This window comes from Rosa rugosa, chromosome 6 (assembly GCF_958449725.1).
Source record: "Rosa rugosa chromosome 6, drRosRugo1.1, whole genome shotgun sequence".
In the NCBI taxonomy this organism is placed as follows: domain Eukaryota; kingdom Viridiplantae; phylum Streptophyta; class Magnoliopsida; order Rosales; family Rosaceae; genus Rosa; species Rosa rugosa.
This window is the reverse complement of record NC_084825.1, coordinates 37,120,132-37,137,407: the sequence shown is the minus strand read 5'-3', so window position 1 is coordinate 37,137,407 and position 17,276 is coordinate 37,120,132. Positions and strand designations below refer to the sequence as shown.

The following is a 17,276-nucleotide window of genomic DNA, read 5'->3' as shown; positions in this document are numbered from 1 at the left end:
CTCCTCATTCGACCGACATCGATGAAATTCTACAATCACCCAGAGCACCTCCTTCACCTCCTCCATCTGACCTCGATCCATCACCCAGAGCGCCCTTGTCTTCTGACCTCGTCCCTTCTTCTCCGATCTCTCTTCTAGACCGTTCCCAAATTCCTCCGCCGGATCGACCCATTGACTCCGTCAACCAACCGGTTGTTCCCGTCGATCCTATTCCTCTACCGGCGGCTCCCATTCCTCCTCTCCGTCGTTCCCAACGTACCAGAGAAGCCAACGTCCGCCTCAAGGACTACGTTTGCTCGCAGGTGATTCTGCCTCCACACCAACTTTCATCGGCCTCGCCTAGTCCTACACCAGGTACGAGATATCCCCTTTGTCACTATTTATCCTATCATCGGTATTTGCCTACACATCTCAATTATGTTGCTAATGTGAGTCGGGATGAGGAACCGACATCTTATGATATTGCTGCAGCCGATCCCAAATGGCAGGAAGCTATGAATTCTGAGCTTCAAGCCCTTATTGACAATCAGACATGGAGTCTTATCCCTTTACCTCCTGGCAAATGCCCCATCAGTTGTAAATGGGTCTATCGGATTAAGCGTAAGGCTGATGGTTCTGTCAAGCGCTATAAGGCTAGCCTAGTTGCTCGGGGCTTTACTCAGGTTGCAGGTATCGATTATCATGATACTTTTTCTCATACTGCAAAAATGATAACTGTCTGCTGCCTTCATGCTGTTGCTGCCAGTTAGAATTGGTCTTTACATCAATTAGATGTTAATAATGCTTTCCTAAATGGTGATTTATTGGAAGAAATTTATATGTCTCCTCCTCCTGGTCTTTGGCGACAGGGGGAAAACCTTGTGTGTTGCCTCCACAAGTCGTTATACGGACTGAAACAAGCCTCTCGTCAATGGTTTTCTAAGTTCACAGAGGCCATTCTTGCTGCTGGTTTTTCTCAGTCCAAAGTCGACTATTCTTTATTTGTCAGCAAGAATGGTACATCCCTTACTGTCTTGTTAATCTATGTGGACGATATTCTGATCACAGGGAACAATATGGAGTCTATTAATGCCCTGAAGCAGTTCCTTCATACTCGTTTTCGTATGAAGGACCTTGGTGATCTTAAATTTTTCCTAGGCATTGAAATAGCTCGTTCCAAGAAAGGGATTTACATATCTCAACGTAAATATGCCTTGGAGCTTATCAAAGATAGTTGTTGGGTGCTAAGCCGGTTGAGTTCCCTATGGAGGAATCCAAGCTTTCAAATAAAGGAGAACCACTCAAAGATCTTGCTGCATACAGGCGTTTAGTTGGTCGACTTATATATCTTATAATTACTAGACTTGACATCATATACTCTGTTCATATTCTTAGTAGATTCATGCATGAGCCACGTTAACCTCACATGGCTGTTGCACTTCGAGTTGTCAGATATTTGAAGTCTTCTCCTGGCCAAGGTTTGCTTTTACGTTCTAATAATAATCTAAACTTAAGAGCATTTTGTGATTCTGATTGGGCGGGTTGTCCTATCACCCGTCGTTCTACTACTGGCTATTGTGTGTTCTTGGGAGATTCTCTTATCTCATGGCGTATCAAGAGACAAAAGACAGTATCATTATCAAGAGCAGAAGCTGAATATAGAGCTATGGAAGGTACATGTTATGAGCTTACTTGGTTGAGATATTTATTGGCTGATTTACATATGACTATTTCAAGTCCTGCTATTTTACATTGTGATAATCAAGCAGCCTTGCATATTGCTGCAAATCCTGTATTTCATGAAAGAACACGGCATATTGAAATGGATTGCCATTTCATTCGGGATAAAATTTTACAAGGTGAAGTTGTCACTTGACATGTGATTTCTTCACAGCAATTGGCGGATGTGTTCACTAAGGCTTTGAGGAAAGAGAAGTTTAAATCGCTCACAGTTGGGAGTTCTTGACATTCATTCTCCAACTTGAGGGAGAGTGTTGGAAAGTATATCTTGACATTCAATTAGATTGATAGTGTATCTTGGCATATGATTAGGATTGATCTGTTAGAATATTTTGTATCAATTTGTATTCAATTGTAATTGTATAGTTGTCATTCCTTTTTGGTCTCCTAACTTGTTGGAGAACCTTAGTTGTACAAGTAGGTGTTCTATATATATTTCATACGAATGAATACAATCAATCATTCTACCGCAATATCTTTTCCTATAGTTCTAGCCAAGAAGATTTTCCCTAATGGACTGTAATTAAGATACAACATCATTGATATCCTTTTTGTTTGTTGGGGCCTCGGGAGAACACGCGATTCCAATTCCAAATATCAAAGTCAAGCACTCTTCAAGTTTAGTTCTCTTGTGCTAGATTGATTGGGAGCTTCATTGACAATATTGGTGATGCCTCCTTGACGGAGTAGTGAATCTGTAATATATGCAACACGTTCAGGGAGAGCCGTCTTTATAAAATTATGAAGATTCAAGCTGTCACTCAACATGTGATCAGTGGGCCTCTTCCCTATAAACATTTCTTGCAAGAGAATGCCAAAGCTAGCTATTGACATCCCCATATGTTGACACCTCACTTCCCATACCATACTCTACAATTCAAACAATATGTATCACAAATATTAGTCATTGCGTATACATCTATGCATATATCAAATTAATAGCTCTCGTTGAACTATGTAAGAGTAACACCAGGTGCAGCATAACCAACTGATCCTCTAACTCCAATAGAGCTTGATTGATTTGAAGCAACATTACTAGTTTCTGAGACAAACTTTGCCAGTCCAAAGTCAGAAACCAAGCCAGTCAAGTCATTGTCCAAACGAACATTGCTCGGCTTAAGATCACAAAGAGTGTGAAGATACATGCACCAGTGCACAAGCAACATCTATGGCTATGTCTAGCTAGCCTCTGAAGAAATCTTAAATTCTTGGATGCATATCTTACCTTTTGTTTTCCAATAGTTGGATGCAGCCACTCTTCCAAGCTACCATTCTCCATGAACTCAAGACCAGAGCCTTGAAATCACTACCGCGAAAATCAATACTCGATCTTAATGATGTTGCGCTGCCTGATACTTCCTCAACATCTCACATTCGGATTTATGGCTTGGGCCTGGGCTTTGAGTTTGGGCCTCCCTTGCCCTCTTGTTTGTTTTATCTGGGCCAAGTTACGATTAAAATCTGCTTTCAGGTGAGGTCTCGTACCACAAATCCACAATGACGTGCAATGACGGGTGTTGGTTGTTAGTTTCCTCGAGTCGTGTAGTTGTCTTTGAGTCATGTTTTTTTCTTTATTTTCGTCACTTGGAATATGTGCGCCTTGAGTTCTATGATAAAATTTATTTGTTAGAGATTTTCTCCCCATTTAGACCAAAAAGATCTGACAGTGTGTTACTTAAAGGTCTAAGTTTTGGTGTATGTATTTTCCTTAATGTGCCTTGATGACACTATGCATATTCAATTCCCTCAAAAAAAAAAAAAAAAAAAACTTATTAAACAGTTGTGCACTTTGGTACCTCTCTATCAAATTCGTCCATTAACTAAAGGACTTGTATTAAGCTCCATTCAATGAGTATATAATTTTAGATTTGGTTGCAGCTTTAGAAATTAATGAAGAGGGGGATTGGAGGTTGCCATGCGATTCAAGATTCCTATGTACGATCATTTGCCGATGTGGAGCAAGGTCAGTTTTCCCTAGCTCGATCGCAACAAGAAGGTGGAGGCCGAGAGGGTCGAATCGAGCTTGAGCGCCTGTAACTATTTGACTTTTTTATTTTTCCCTATCAAAGCAAAAGTTTTCATTCAAGTGGAATAGTAATATTACCAGTAGTATTGCAAATCAAACAAGAGCCATAAAGGTATACTTGTAATATAAAAACAGATCAAATGATATGTACATACCTTCCTAGAATTAAGAAAAATAATGGAGTTAATACTCTCCAGTACACCATGAGGCTGCAAAGAAAGTCACAAACCAACGGGCCATAAAATGGATACAACCAACGTCGGCATACCAACTGAGTCATAACTTAGACTCAAAAAGGAAAAAAGAGTTTAAGTCTTCTCCGCCTCTTGACTAGTGAATGCATATGATAAAATCTGATTAGAACCTCATTGTCACAATAGGCATTGGCGTTTTGTCGTGGTATCTATGTTATTTGATTTTCTTCTTAATGTCATAGTAAAGGACCCCGCGGCCCTGCACTATTAGTATTAGTGATTAGTGATATCTACATCATCGAAAGGCAGTTCTTCTTGTACCCTGCAAGAGTTTGCATCAGTTCCCTCAACGCCTGTATAATGCCCATTCACGATCGAACACGTTAGATTTGATTACGCACAGTTGATCGGTTCACAAATTCACAACCGTGACGACATAAAACTTTGTTGTTAAATACAAAACTGGCTACTGTTTGATCACAAATTAGTTGAGCCAAGTTCTTTGGTTGGTTTCATGATTACCACATAAAATCATCTAGCTATGTGCTCAATCCATATCCTAAAATCAAGTTGCATATATGCAGCATGTGCTGTTGCCTTTAGATCGAATTCGATCTATATATAAGCGCACTCTGCAGTCACTTCATTCCTCACCCATTCCCTAAACATGATCTACATACTTCATATCGATCAATATATACGAATACCAAATACCCATATCCATGGATCGTTCTTTGCCTGTTTTCAATTTTCTATGTAAGTATTAGTGTTTTTTTTTTTTTTTTAAAGGGTCTATGTAAGTATTAGTTAGTTAATCACGGGTTACGTACTCCATATATCTATTGTCTTCAAAAGACGTATAAACGCATATATGCTGCAGTCACTCATTTGTAATCAGATCTACTACATATCGATCAATATATAAAAATATGGATCAGTTTCGGCCCTGTTCTCACTTAATTTATTTGGTCAATGATTGTATTAGAAGATCCAAAGGATCAAGTAGGCCTCGTCAACGGGTCAGGCCCGGCCCATTCATAGCGGGCTTGGGCCGGACCGGGCTTTATTATAAATCGAATGATCCAAGCCCGTTCATATAAAGCGGGTCTTGCGGGCTTTTTCGGGCCGGGCCTTGCGGGCTTTTTTGGGACGGGCCTTGTGGCCTTTATTTATAATAAATATTTAAAGACACTAATTTATTTATAAATCTATATTTATATATCATACATTCCAAAGAGCAAGCTCTATCAATTCAAAGAAATTGGGAAAACTGACCGTTGGATGTGATTATTACAATAAATTATGCGTGTGGTTAAAAATTTAGTCAATTTCACTATAGTTTCGAACCTGATCGGATTGGTCAACCGTAGTCATTTGTATGTTTTCTTAATTGACTGATGGCATAATGACCGCGAAACATGCTTATTTTTTACATCACATTTGTAAATATTTCATCGATGGATGTGCGTGGACATAAGATAAAAATTTCAATTTTAATTGCAAATACATTTGTCTATACCAATTTGCCTCCTAAAGTTGTATAACTTATGCATTTAAATTGTTGAAGTTCATTCTAAAGCAAACATGAAGTGAAAAATGAATTTGGAGAAACCAACCGTTTGATGGAGAGATTGTAATGTTTTATGGTGGTTGGAAAAATTTCAGCCAATTTGGTTCTCGTTTCGAATTCGATCATCAAGGTCAAACTTATAAACCTATATTTATATATCATACACTCTAAAGAGCAACCTCTATCAATTCAAAGAAAATGGAAAAACCAACCGTTAGATATGATTATTACAATAAATTATGAGTGTGGTAAAAACTTTAGCCAATTTCACCATATTTTCGAATCTGATCGAATTGGTCAACCGTCGTCACTTGTATGTTTTCTTAGTTGACCGATGTCATAACGACCGCGAAACGTGCTTATTTTTTCACATCACGTCTGTAAATATTCCATAGATGGATGTGCGTGAACATAAGATAAAAACTTCAATTTTAATTACAAAGACGTTGACCTATACCAATTTGCCTCATAAAGTTGTATAACTTATAAATTGTATTTAAGTTGTTGAGGTTCATTCTAAAGCAAACATGAAGTGGAAAATGAATTTGGAGAAACCAACCGCTCGATGGAGAGATTGTAATGTTTTATGGTGGTTGTAAAAATTTCAGCCAATTTAGTTCTCGTTTCGAATTCGATCAACTAGGTCAAACTTAGTTACTCTTATAAAACTATATTTATATATCATACACTCTAAATAGCAACATCTATCAATTCAAAGAAAATGGAAAAATCAACCGTTGGATATGATTATTATAATAAATTATGAGTGTGGTAAAAAATTTAGCTAATTTCACCATATTTTCGAATCCGATCGAATTGGTCAACCGTTGTCACTTGTATGTCTTCTTAGTTAACCGATGACATGACGACCGCGAAACGTGCTTATTTTTTCACATCACGTCTGTAAATATTCCATAGATGGATGTGCGTGAAGATAAGATAAAAACTTCAATTTTAATTACAAAGACGTTTGCCTATACAAATTTGCCTCCTAAAATTGTATTGACTTATACATTGCATTTAAATTGTTGAGATTCATTCTAAAACAACCATGAAATGGAAAATGAATTCGGAGAAACCAACCGCTTGATGAAGAGATTGTAATGTTTTATAGTGGTTGTAGAAAATCCAGCCAATTTGGTTCTCGTTTCGAATTCAATCAGTTAGGTCAAACTTAGTTACTCTTATAAACCTATATTTATATATCATACACTCCAAAGGGCAACCTCTATCAATTCAAATAAAATGAAAAAACCGACCGTTGGATGAGATTATTATAATAAATTATAAGTGTGGTAAAAAATTTAGCTAATTTCACCATATTTTCGAATCCAATCGAATCGGTCAACCGTAGTCATGACATGTACAATATATATGCACATATTGTATATAGAAGTATGAGAACGTCCAATTTCACCATAAGCCAAATTACAACAAATTCACACTCACACAAAGAGACACACACACACATATAATGATGATGTGGCACACTGAAGATTTCCAAATATATGTGCTGGGTCTTCTAGACATAAACTTGTAAAAGATGTTGCAGATTCCCATCAAAGCTGAATTGCTTTCACTTAAATTGCCATAACTTCTTCTAGAAAAGTCAAAATCGCAAACTGTAAAATTCTTCAGAAACTAGACACATGGGGCTTTCCATGCATATAGGGTACAACTCCTAATTCTATCCTAGAAGTTCCCAGTAATTCAGCGAAGTTTGGTTCTAGACATGAACTTGTAAAAGATGTTGCAGATTCCAGTCCAAGCAGAACTGCCTTCACTTAAATTGCTATAAATCCTTCTAGAAAAGTCGGAATCGCAAACCGTAAAATTCCTCAGAAACTAGACACATGAGGCTTTCCATTCATATAGGATACAGCTCTTAATTCCATCTGAGAAGTTCCCTGTAATTCAGAGAAGTTAGGTGTTCTGCACAACAGTTTCTGTGTTGCAGATTCTCGTTCAAGCTGAACTGCCTTCACTTAAATTGTCATAACTCCTTCTAGAAAAGTCGGAATCGCAAACCGTAAAATTCCTCAGAAACTAGACACATGGGGTTTTCCGTGAATATAGGGTACATCTCTTAATTCCGTCCAAGTGGTTCCCCGTAATTCAATGAAGTTGGGTGTTCTGCACAACAGTTTCTGTGTTGCAGATTCTCGTTCAAGATAAACTTCCTTTATTTAAATTGTCATAACTCCTTCTAGAAAAGTCTGGATCACAAACTGTAAAATTCCTCAGAAACTAGACACATAGGGCTTTCCGTGCATATAGGGTACAACTCCTAATTCTATCCAAACAGTTCCCAGTAATTCAGCGAAGTTAGGTGTTCTGCACAAGAGTTTCTGTGTTATTTATATAATATTTTTTGTTTGCGAGCTTTTACGGGCTAGGCCTAACGAACTTTTGGCTGGCCGGGCCTATGGGCCGGCCGGGTTTAAAACCCTTAAACCAAGCCGGCCCTCTACCCACCGGGCTGGGCCTATGGCGGGCTTTTTGATGGGCCGGGTCGGGCTTTTGGCCCTCGGGCCGGCGGACCTCCATCGGCCCCACTTAATCCACGGGCTTTTTAATGAGGCCTATGATCAAGCAAAATAGAATAGGTATATAAGACCCCAGCAAAAGAGGCACATAGGCCCAGCAAATGAGGCACATAGGCCCAACAAACATAAAATAAAACCCACAATGGGTCAAACCCAGCTACCAGCCAAAAGCCCAAAGAAAAATTACAAACCCTAATCTTATCAAACAGCCAACGAATCTACTGCCGCAAAGAAATACCACCGCCGCATTCATGCCGCTCGATGAACAGAAGCCACCATCGTAAACCAAATCATGCCACCTCCTCCACCTGTTGGAACACACACAGGGCTCAAGAACGCCCAAGGGAAACAAAGTAACCGTAGAGGGCGTGATTGCCGAAGCAATCTGGACAACCTCTTTAAAGTGGACAAAAATCCGCCAACGGGCAAAAGCTTGCCTAGATGTGGTGGAGAAGTAAGCAGATCTGGAAGCAACCATAGTCAATCCCGTCCAGAGAAAGCATGAACAGATTTGGGGGTAGAACTCAGAGAGAAAAATTTGGTGACTCGAGAGGAGATTTGGTCTGTGGAGAAGGAGAAAACGTGGGATGGAGAGGAGGTGAAGATGGTGGTGAACATGGAGTTTTCCATCACTGGAAATCTCAGGTGAGGAAAGAGAGGAAGGTGGTAAATGATGAAGTGAGCAGATCTGGTCGAGAAAAGAGATTGGGTGAAGGTGATGGGGGCAGTGGTGGAGGTGGTGGCGGGTGGGGTGGGAGTGGTGGTGGACTCTCAAAATAATGGCAGATCTAGAGAAGATTTCTAGAGAGAAGGAGGACCCTCTCTCTCTAGAAATTTTCTCTCACGGGTATGGCTTCAAGGTTTTGTTCTCACTTAATTGTTAGTTAGGGAAAATATCACAAATAGTCACTGAGTTATGACCTATTCGACACTTAACTCACTGTATTTTCAACAATATCACTTAACTCACTCACTTTTATATCCGTCTTTCACTTAACTCATTGTTGTTAATTCTACTGTTAAAAGTCATTAAAATTAAGGGTATATTTGTCTAAACACTAAAAAAAATGCATTTCTAACTTTTTTAAAAAAAAAAGACAATTTTTTTTTCAAATTATATATTTAAATTAAAATAAAATTCTTTTTTATTAGAAATTTCAGAAATTAAAAAAAATCTAATAAATTTAGATTTTTTTAAAAGTTAGAAATGTATTTTTAAGCGTTTTGACAAATATACCCTCAATTTTAACAGCTTTTAACGATAGAATTAACGGTAGTGAGTTAAGTGAGAGACGATGTAAAAGTGAGTGAGTTAAGTGATATTGTTGAAAATACAGTGAGTTAAGTGTCGAATGAGTCATAACTCAGTGACTATTTGTGATATTTTGCCTATTAGTTATGTACTGTAGTACAAGATATACAGGGTTGCTTCTTCTTTTATTTGTTTTGTATGATATATTCCTATAAAAAAAATACCAATTCTTCAAGTCATTTTGCATCGATCCATAATTAACTATCTGTTTCAAAAGGTAAAGTGTATAGTAATTTTAGTATTTTGCTTCTTCTTTTATTTTATTTTAATTTTTTTAAGAATACTGCCAATTGACAAATTACAAATATTTGATAATTTCATAATACACACACGCATATTATTTTGTTCAAGCAAATGTCAAAAGTCATACTTGAATGTACGTTGAATCTAAAAACTTAATAATATTGAGACAAAAAATACAATTTATGTTAAATAGTAAGTTCTGATTATTATTTTTTTTTTTTTGGAATGGATAGTAAGTTCTATTTGAAGATTCCTAAACTCAAAATGTGGACCAACAGATAAAGAAAGTATGTTATACCTAGTTTTTATATTTAGAAATATAATAAAAATAGCAAAATGAGATTTGCAATAATACAATCCTCCTAATTCTAATACAAGATGGTTAAATTTTTTAACTTTCTGTTAGGCTCATGGTTTGTTAATATGTAAAAGAAAAACAAATTATCAAAAGATAGTAAAAAGTAGGAAAAATGAACCATTGACAACAAAAAGTGAAAACACTACTTTTTTTTTCTTTTTTATTTGAATATTTGTTTTTGTTTTTGTTATAATTCATTGTTCATATACTATTTCACATTTCTAGAAGAGAAATGAAAAGTCAAATGGCATGCACAGGGTGCATGTGAAGAGGTTAGTATTTATTAGTTCATCTAGATTTTTAGACAAAACTAAGTAATTTTTGGAAACTATATTAGTTCATTTTAGTGGCTTCACTAGACTCTTAACTTTTAACTTTTAAGTGGCTCTCCATTTTAACTTTTAGTTATCTCACTCCTAAATCTAAATATAGAGAGTGAGATAAGGCTCTCTATTATTTTTGTTAATTTAAAAAAATTGTTTAAGTTGTTTTGTGTAATTTTTAAATAGATTTTTGTTAATTTAAAACATTCATTAAAGTTGTTTTATGTAACTTATAAATAGATTTAAATCATTTATTGTTTATTTATAGAATAATCAAATTTAGAAGGGTGGTGCTATTCGCACACCCATTTTCACTATTTACACACCCTCTCTATTTTTCCATTACTTTAATACAATTTTTTTGACAAATTACCCTAACTACCCTCTCTTGTAATTGTGTTTCTTTTTCTTTTTTCTGTTTTCCTTTTTATATTTGGCAAGTTAGTCATGAATTAAACATCATTGTACAATAAACCAATTTTTCTCCTAAATGTCATTAGTGTGGCAATCTGTCAAAAGTTCTGCAATTAGTGTGACAAAGTTCAGGGCTCAGATGAAAAATCACGATGTAACTAAGTTTAAAGATTTAGGTATGTCATCATAACTGCCATACAAAACTGAAGAAAGATATAAGCATATCACCTAAACCAAAGAAGATCCAAAACCTCTCACATCTGATTAAGCAACGTTGATTCAAGATACCATTCCCAGTGACATAAAGCAGTCTGTAGAGTGATGATATGACTAAGGTCAAAATGAAATCAAAGCGTCAATAATTTCAAAATTATAAATCAACTCAAGTCAAAACCATGATTAACAAGCAAACCATACCAAAATCAAACTAAGACGAACTGAACCCACAAATTTAAAGCTCCTAGTCCACCAAATCGCTGAGAAATCGATATTTTTAGCGGAAAGCGATGCATTGAAATACACCAAATAATTTCAGTTAGAATCTTACCAGGAATGATGGATTCAAAGGAGCTCGAATGATCACTAAAACTCATATTTTTCTTCCATGTCTCTATTGCAAATCAGATTTAACTTTTTTTTTCCAAAGATGGGTCTAAAGTTGCTTGTTCTGCCATAATTAAACTTCAAAGCATCACATTAGAGAGATAGAATGACTATGCTAGAGAAATTTTTGATGGAAAAGAAAAGAGAAAATCGCAAAGAGTTTTGAAGTTCTCCATGATAACATTCATGGTTTATTGAAAATGAAAAACAAAGAAAACAAGGAGAAGAAAACGAAGAAGAAAGCAGAGAGAAATTTGAGACTACATTGTTACTAAGATCATTCTAAACAAAAAGAAAGCAACCCATTTATAGGCAACAAATGCAAATTACAATACTACCCTTTTCATTCCTAACACTCCCCAACCATATGCTTGGGTACCAAGCATAATGGTTGGAACCCATGAAATATCAAAACTTCTTCTTCAATGCTTGCATAACCTGATGTTAACACACTGTCAATTCTGCTTTATTACTGGCCCAACATTGGTGACGACCCATCCAAGAGCAAAGCTAGCAAAGTAACTGTCCTGCAAACCTCCGGTTAGAACCCACAAACATCAATCAGACCATTGAATTGTCTTTCTCCTACCTTCTTTATAGCCTTAGAATCATTAGCCAATCGGGTATGAGCATAGTCCAAAGAGTAGACAAAGAAAAGAAAAGAAGCACCATCCATTCCTTGTTCACAGGATTGCAAATGCATAAGCAGCTTTATTGAGTGAGACAAAAGAAGGACATAGCTATTGTCAGAATCCGAATCCCCATCGGCCATGACTAAGCTCTTCAGAAGTCTCCACTAATTTCAGTAACGGAGAGCGGCAGCCGGAGATTGAAGGCTAGAGAATCGGAAGTGAAGAAAGAGAGAGCAGTTGAGAGTGAAGCAGCAGCTACAACTCCTGAGGCCAAGTTACCAGCAAACCACTTCAAATAACCAAGTTATATATTATGAAGCAGAGACACATTTGCTACCTCTTGCAAGCCATAGACAAACAAAGCAGATATTCAAGTTATTCACTGCAGCTATTGTCTTCTAGAATGAAAACCAAGAGTAGAACAACCACATTGCTGAAGGCAGTGAACATTGTAATCCTCATCTTCCAAGCCTGGTGCATTATCAACTCCAAGTTATACATGTGTTTGGAATGCATGTAAAAAGGTTCATCATGGCTATATGTTCATCTATCCTCTTCTCCAGTTAAATGAAACCCCCTAGATGCAGATTTTAATAGCAATGCATTTGGCAATTGGTGTTTATCGCCTTAGCTTCAGAACTCCAATGGTACTTTAGCTAATGAAGACAAGACAAGCAAACAACAAACCCACAACTCTTCAACATGGCTCTATTCACATCAAATAATCTTGCCTCCAACTCTTCTGCATTTCCCCAACATATACTACATGAACTTGTAAGCCGCTGCACAATAATATTTCCATCCACATCCCAATTTGCTTTTTTTTTTTTTGACTCACTGCAATATTTTTCTTTTAGAAGAACAAGACATCTCCAAAGTTTTGTTATACGGAGAACAAGCATCTCCAAAAGTTATGTTATACTTCAAAGGTTATGTTATACGGAGGACTGGACATCTCCAAAGTTATGTTATACATCACCAAGGTTTTTGTTTAATTTGTTTTATGATCAGTAAGACAACACAATGAGTGGCTGGAAAACACTAAACAACAACAATCAACCTTATGGTCACCAAAAGAGTCACCCCTAAGCAGTACAGTGCAGCAATAATGCAGACAGATGAATGAATCCATAATCATCAAGATCATATATCAGAATAACACATCCTTATACCACCAAATGACAATTGAAGAATTTTCAAGTCAAGGCTATTAATATATAGAAACTCATGCATAGCAGCTGTTTGACAAAATGCACAAACTAGGAATTGGACTCCAGGCTAATGAACCAAAATCCATAACCATATTCCAGAGATTAGCGACGCATACCAGATGCTCGACGAAATGCTCCATAACAAGATGAGAAAATCTGTGTTACCGAGTGAATAACCGAAGCAACCTTGATTCAACCAAGTGACGAAGGCAACACCTTAGTGCTCGATGAGTGAAGGAACCAATTATGAAACCCTTGACTGAGCAAACTGGAGCAAATCACAGCAACCGAAACACATCGAAATCATAGATAACGGATGATGAGATCATGATCAAGCTTTGAGTGAGAATCCATGGCCAAGGCTTCAAGATTCAGGTGAAATTGAATTTTGGGGGTTAGGGTTTGAAAATGGGAATACACAGAATTGAAATCTAATGAAGCTGATAAAAGCGGAAGCTAGAGGAAAAACGAAAGCACCTATACTCATGAAATAGTCCACAGGATCAAGAGCCGTAGCTCTGATACCATGATAACATTAATGATTTATTGAAAATGAAAAACAAAGAAAACAAGGAGAAGAAAACGAAGAAGAAAGCAGAGAGAAATTTGAGACTTCATTGTTACTAAGATCATTCTAAACAAAAAGAAAACAGCCCATTTATAGGCAACAAATGCAAATTACAATACTACCATTTTCATTCCTAACACTCTGTGCCTGCAGGAAAATAAAGGTTTAGGATTTGGAAATGATTGACTTGCCAAAAAGAAAAAAAAGAAAAAGAAACAGAATTGCAAATGAGGGTGGTTTGGTGTTAATGTCTAAAGTTCAGCGGTAGCTAAACCTTTGTTAACGCTGGTCCGATGGGAGGACCGCTACTTGTGATGTTCTTAGAGCTTCCGCTACCTGTCAAATAAAATACAGAGGGCGTCAGAGGGAGACCGCGTTGGGCGGTATTCTCTTCTTTGATGCCTAAGTCAGTCAATGTATTTATGTTGACAAAGTAACAGTAGGTAAGTATTGAATGCGTAATAAATGAGGAGAGAAGAGATAACCTTTTATAGGTGAGGAGGGATCTGATCTTCTCCATGTTTTCAATGTGGGACTGATATGCTTCAGTCCCTAGCTTCTGGAGCTTCTGATGCTGTCTTGGCGCAATGCGTGGCGGCGCGTCAGCGGTGTTCTGGGGGTACGCCTGAGCTCAGGCGGTAGCCTGCTTGATTGTGTTCCCGTAGGTCACTCCTTTGGCGGGAGTCGGTACCGCTGGCTGTAGCATGAGCGTGGCTCATTATAGCTAATTATGCTTGCAAATGCCTATGTAAGTACATTTGGGTAATTTGTAAAAAAAATTAAATTAAAGTAAGGGGAAATGATCATTTACCCAATTTTGGGGTTAATTAACCCCAATTATCCAAACACTCTAAGAGATTGACTACTTAAACAACAAGTTACACTTTTTAACCCCATTTACCCATCTTTTCAAAACGAGCTTGCTTTTCCTCTAAATTTCTTACGATTTTGCCCTTTTATAACTAACATCTTTTAAATTCGTAACAGTATCGAGATTTAGGGAGAGAAGCTCTCCGTTTTTAGAGAGAGAGAGGATCGGCTTTATTTCCAGAGAGAGAAGCTCGCCTGTTTTGAAAGAGTGAAGCTCTCACATTTTAGAGAGAGAAAGGAGCTGTGCGTTTTGTAGAGAAAGGAGCCGTGCGTTTTCTAGAGTGAGAAGCTTTGTGATTTCTTATGAGAGAAGACGAATCTGGTTTGATGAAGATCAACCTAGGTAAAGGCTTGCAGCCCTCCATCAATGGAACCCCAATTAATGGCTAGGTACCGAACAAACTCCGGCGCATCAGATCCACCCATAAGCAACCACTAGGTCTAGTAGCCACATTACCATGAAAACATGGTAACTCTGAACGTAGATAATTCTGAATTTTACCATAAAAACATAACTCCACATTAGAGATACAATTGTCAAATTGCAAAAATCATACACTATTACTAACGAATGGTTTTTGGAAGACTTTTATGCAATTATTAATAACTAGCCTCTTGACACGCACTCTGTGCGTGCCATTTGACCGTTTATTTTTGAAAATTTATGAAAATAGATAAAGATTGAAAAACAAAAAAGAAAATAAATGGATAGTGGGTAGTTATTTTCAGTTTTATGGCTAATATCAATTTCACCCTCTCATGATGAAAATATTGTTATTCTTCATATTAATAAACTATGGACATTACAGGTACTTCAAAAATTTAACCATTCTCTACAGAATTGGCTTAATTAATAAAGATTATTATGTAAGTCTGATTATCTGTATTTTATTATAATATCAAAGCAATACATTCTCGAAACTTGTACTTAACTATCCATACTTCATAGAGTATTCTCAACATCAATACCAAATCAGGCCCGCTCGTCTTTCCAAGGGTAGTTCCATCACATAAATCCATTTTCCATAACCAGTATACCCCAACTCATGCAAACCGAAATTGGCGCATTTTTTTTACAGAGCACACAAAATCCTTCCTCGCAAAACCTATAAATACAGCCCAAATACCCCACTCTTAACACTTTCACACGAAGCATGTCAAACCCCAGAGCACCCTTTTCCTTCCTCGTCGCTGTTCTCGTTTTCTTTATTCTACCCCTCATCTTTTCCCAAAATGGCGGATACGTCCGGTTCGCCGAGGGAGGAAAGCGGCGAGTCCACATCACCGACGACCTCGACGACGTCGTAGACGACGAAGAGGACGACACTTGGAAAGAATGGGGCAAGAAATCCACACAAACCTTCGATCCGCCGCCGAACGACTTGTCGAAGATGGAGTTATCGGAGATCCAGGCCGAGATGATGAAGCGGCATTCCGGGCCGGTTTTCGGGTTCATCAAGCTCCGACTCGGCGTCAAACGGACTCGGGTAATCCCGATCTTACTCTTTTCACATTAATCTTACTCTTTTCAGCTTTAATGTGAATTGGGTCTCTGGCTTTGCTGTTGTTTGTTATTGGGTTTTTCTGGTTTTGTTTTTGATCGAATATTTCATACTTGAGAAACCTTAATGGATAATTGGGTGTGTGAAATGAGCTATTTGAGCATGAATTTGATTCAAATGTGTATTAATGAATCTGTGGATTGGAACCCTTGGATTGGACATTGTTGTATCTTTTATGTTTTTAGTTCTTGTTTCGGTACTAATTGATTCCTGTTGCAATGAGATAAGCATAGTTTATGGTTGATCTAATGGATTTCTAGGTAATAGGAACGGCGTTGTTGTATACTTGTTTTCCATTTGGAACCCTTGAAGATTGATTGCTATGGAAATGAAGGAGGTTTTGATATTACTTCAAATGAATGGTAAATTTTATGCAAGTTTCTTTTCCACTCTCAGGATATGGTGGCTGAGATTGCTATGAAATGGAGTAAAGTTTTGAGAACAGGATCTATTGGGGTACGGTTCATGGGTGTTGATATGAGCACGATCATGGTCACCATGGAAAGAGGCCAAGACATGACAGAGGTATGATATTTCTAATCCCTTCTCCCCTCTGCCTGAGTTGATGACCTGATCATTACTGATCATGAGCTTCTGCTCTGTTTTGTTCTTGCAATATGTTCTCTTACTTTCTTCTTTCCCTATTCACTAGTTGAAGGAGTTTGTGTTGAACCAACCAGAGGCCTACGAGATAAAGATTGGAGATCAAGTTTTTAGAAGACCTGGGGATCCTCCTTTAGACCAAGTCGTTGAGAAGCTCCAGAATGAGAGAAAGAGCATCGAGAATGACGGTTCAACAGAGAGCAATCGGCAAGTGAAAGAGGAATTGTAGTTTTGTACTAGTAAATTTTATGAAATGCAATGGAATGGCCCCTTATGTAACTCATAGCAAATGCATACATTTTTGTATAACTTGGGGTACAAGATTAGTGTTATTTAAGTTAATTAGGTTGCTGATTTCGGAACTGGCTAAACGAACAAGAGAGCTGCACATGAGTAGGTAGGTCATATACATACCATTTTCTATCTACCAGGAGCACAATGAACTTCTCATGGTAATTTTTAGGCAGACTTCTCAATGGATCAGATTGACGTTTCTTCTGATCCAAATACAAGAATAATTAG

At 37.4% G+C, this 17,276-nt stretch overlaps 1 protein-coding gene across 1 annotated transcript; it reads left to right on the top strand.

The window, feature by feature from the left end:
* Positions 1-15,686: 15,686 nt before the first annotated feature.
* Positions 15,687-17,108, top strand: LOC133715525 (uncharacterized). Its single transcript, XM_062142044.1, has 3 exons — positions 15,687-16,076; positions 16,548-16,676; positions 16,804-17,108. Exons 1-3 carry the CDS (start codon positions 15,744-15,746, stop codon positions 16,981-16,983), a joined length of 642 nt encoding a protein of 213 aa, XP_061998028.1. The 5' UTR covers positions 15,687-15,743; the 3' UTR covers positions 16,984-17,108.
* The last annotated feature ends 168 nt before the right edge of the window (positions 17,109-17,276 follow it).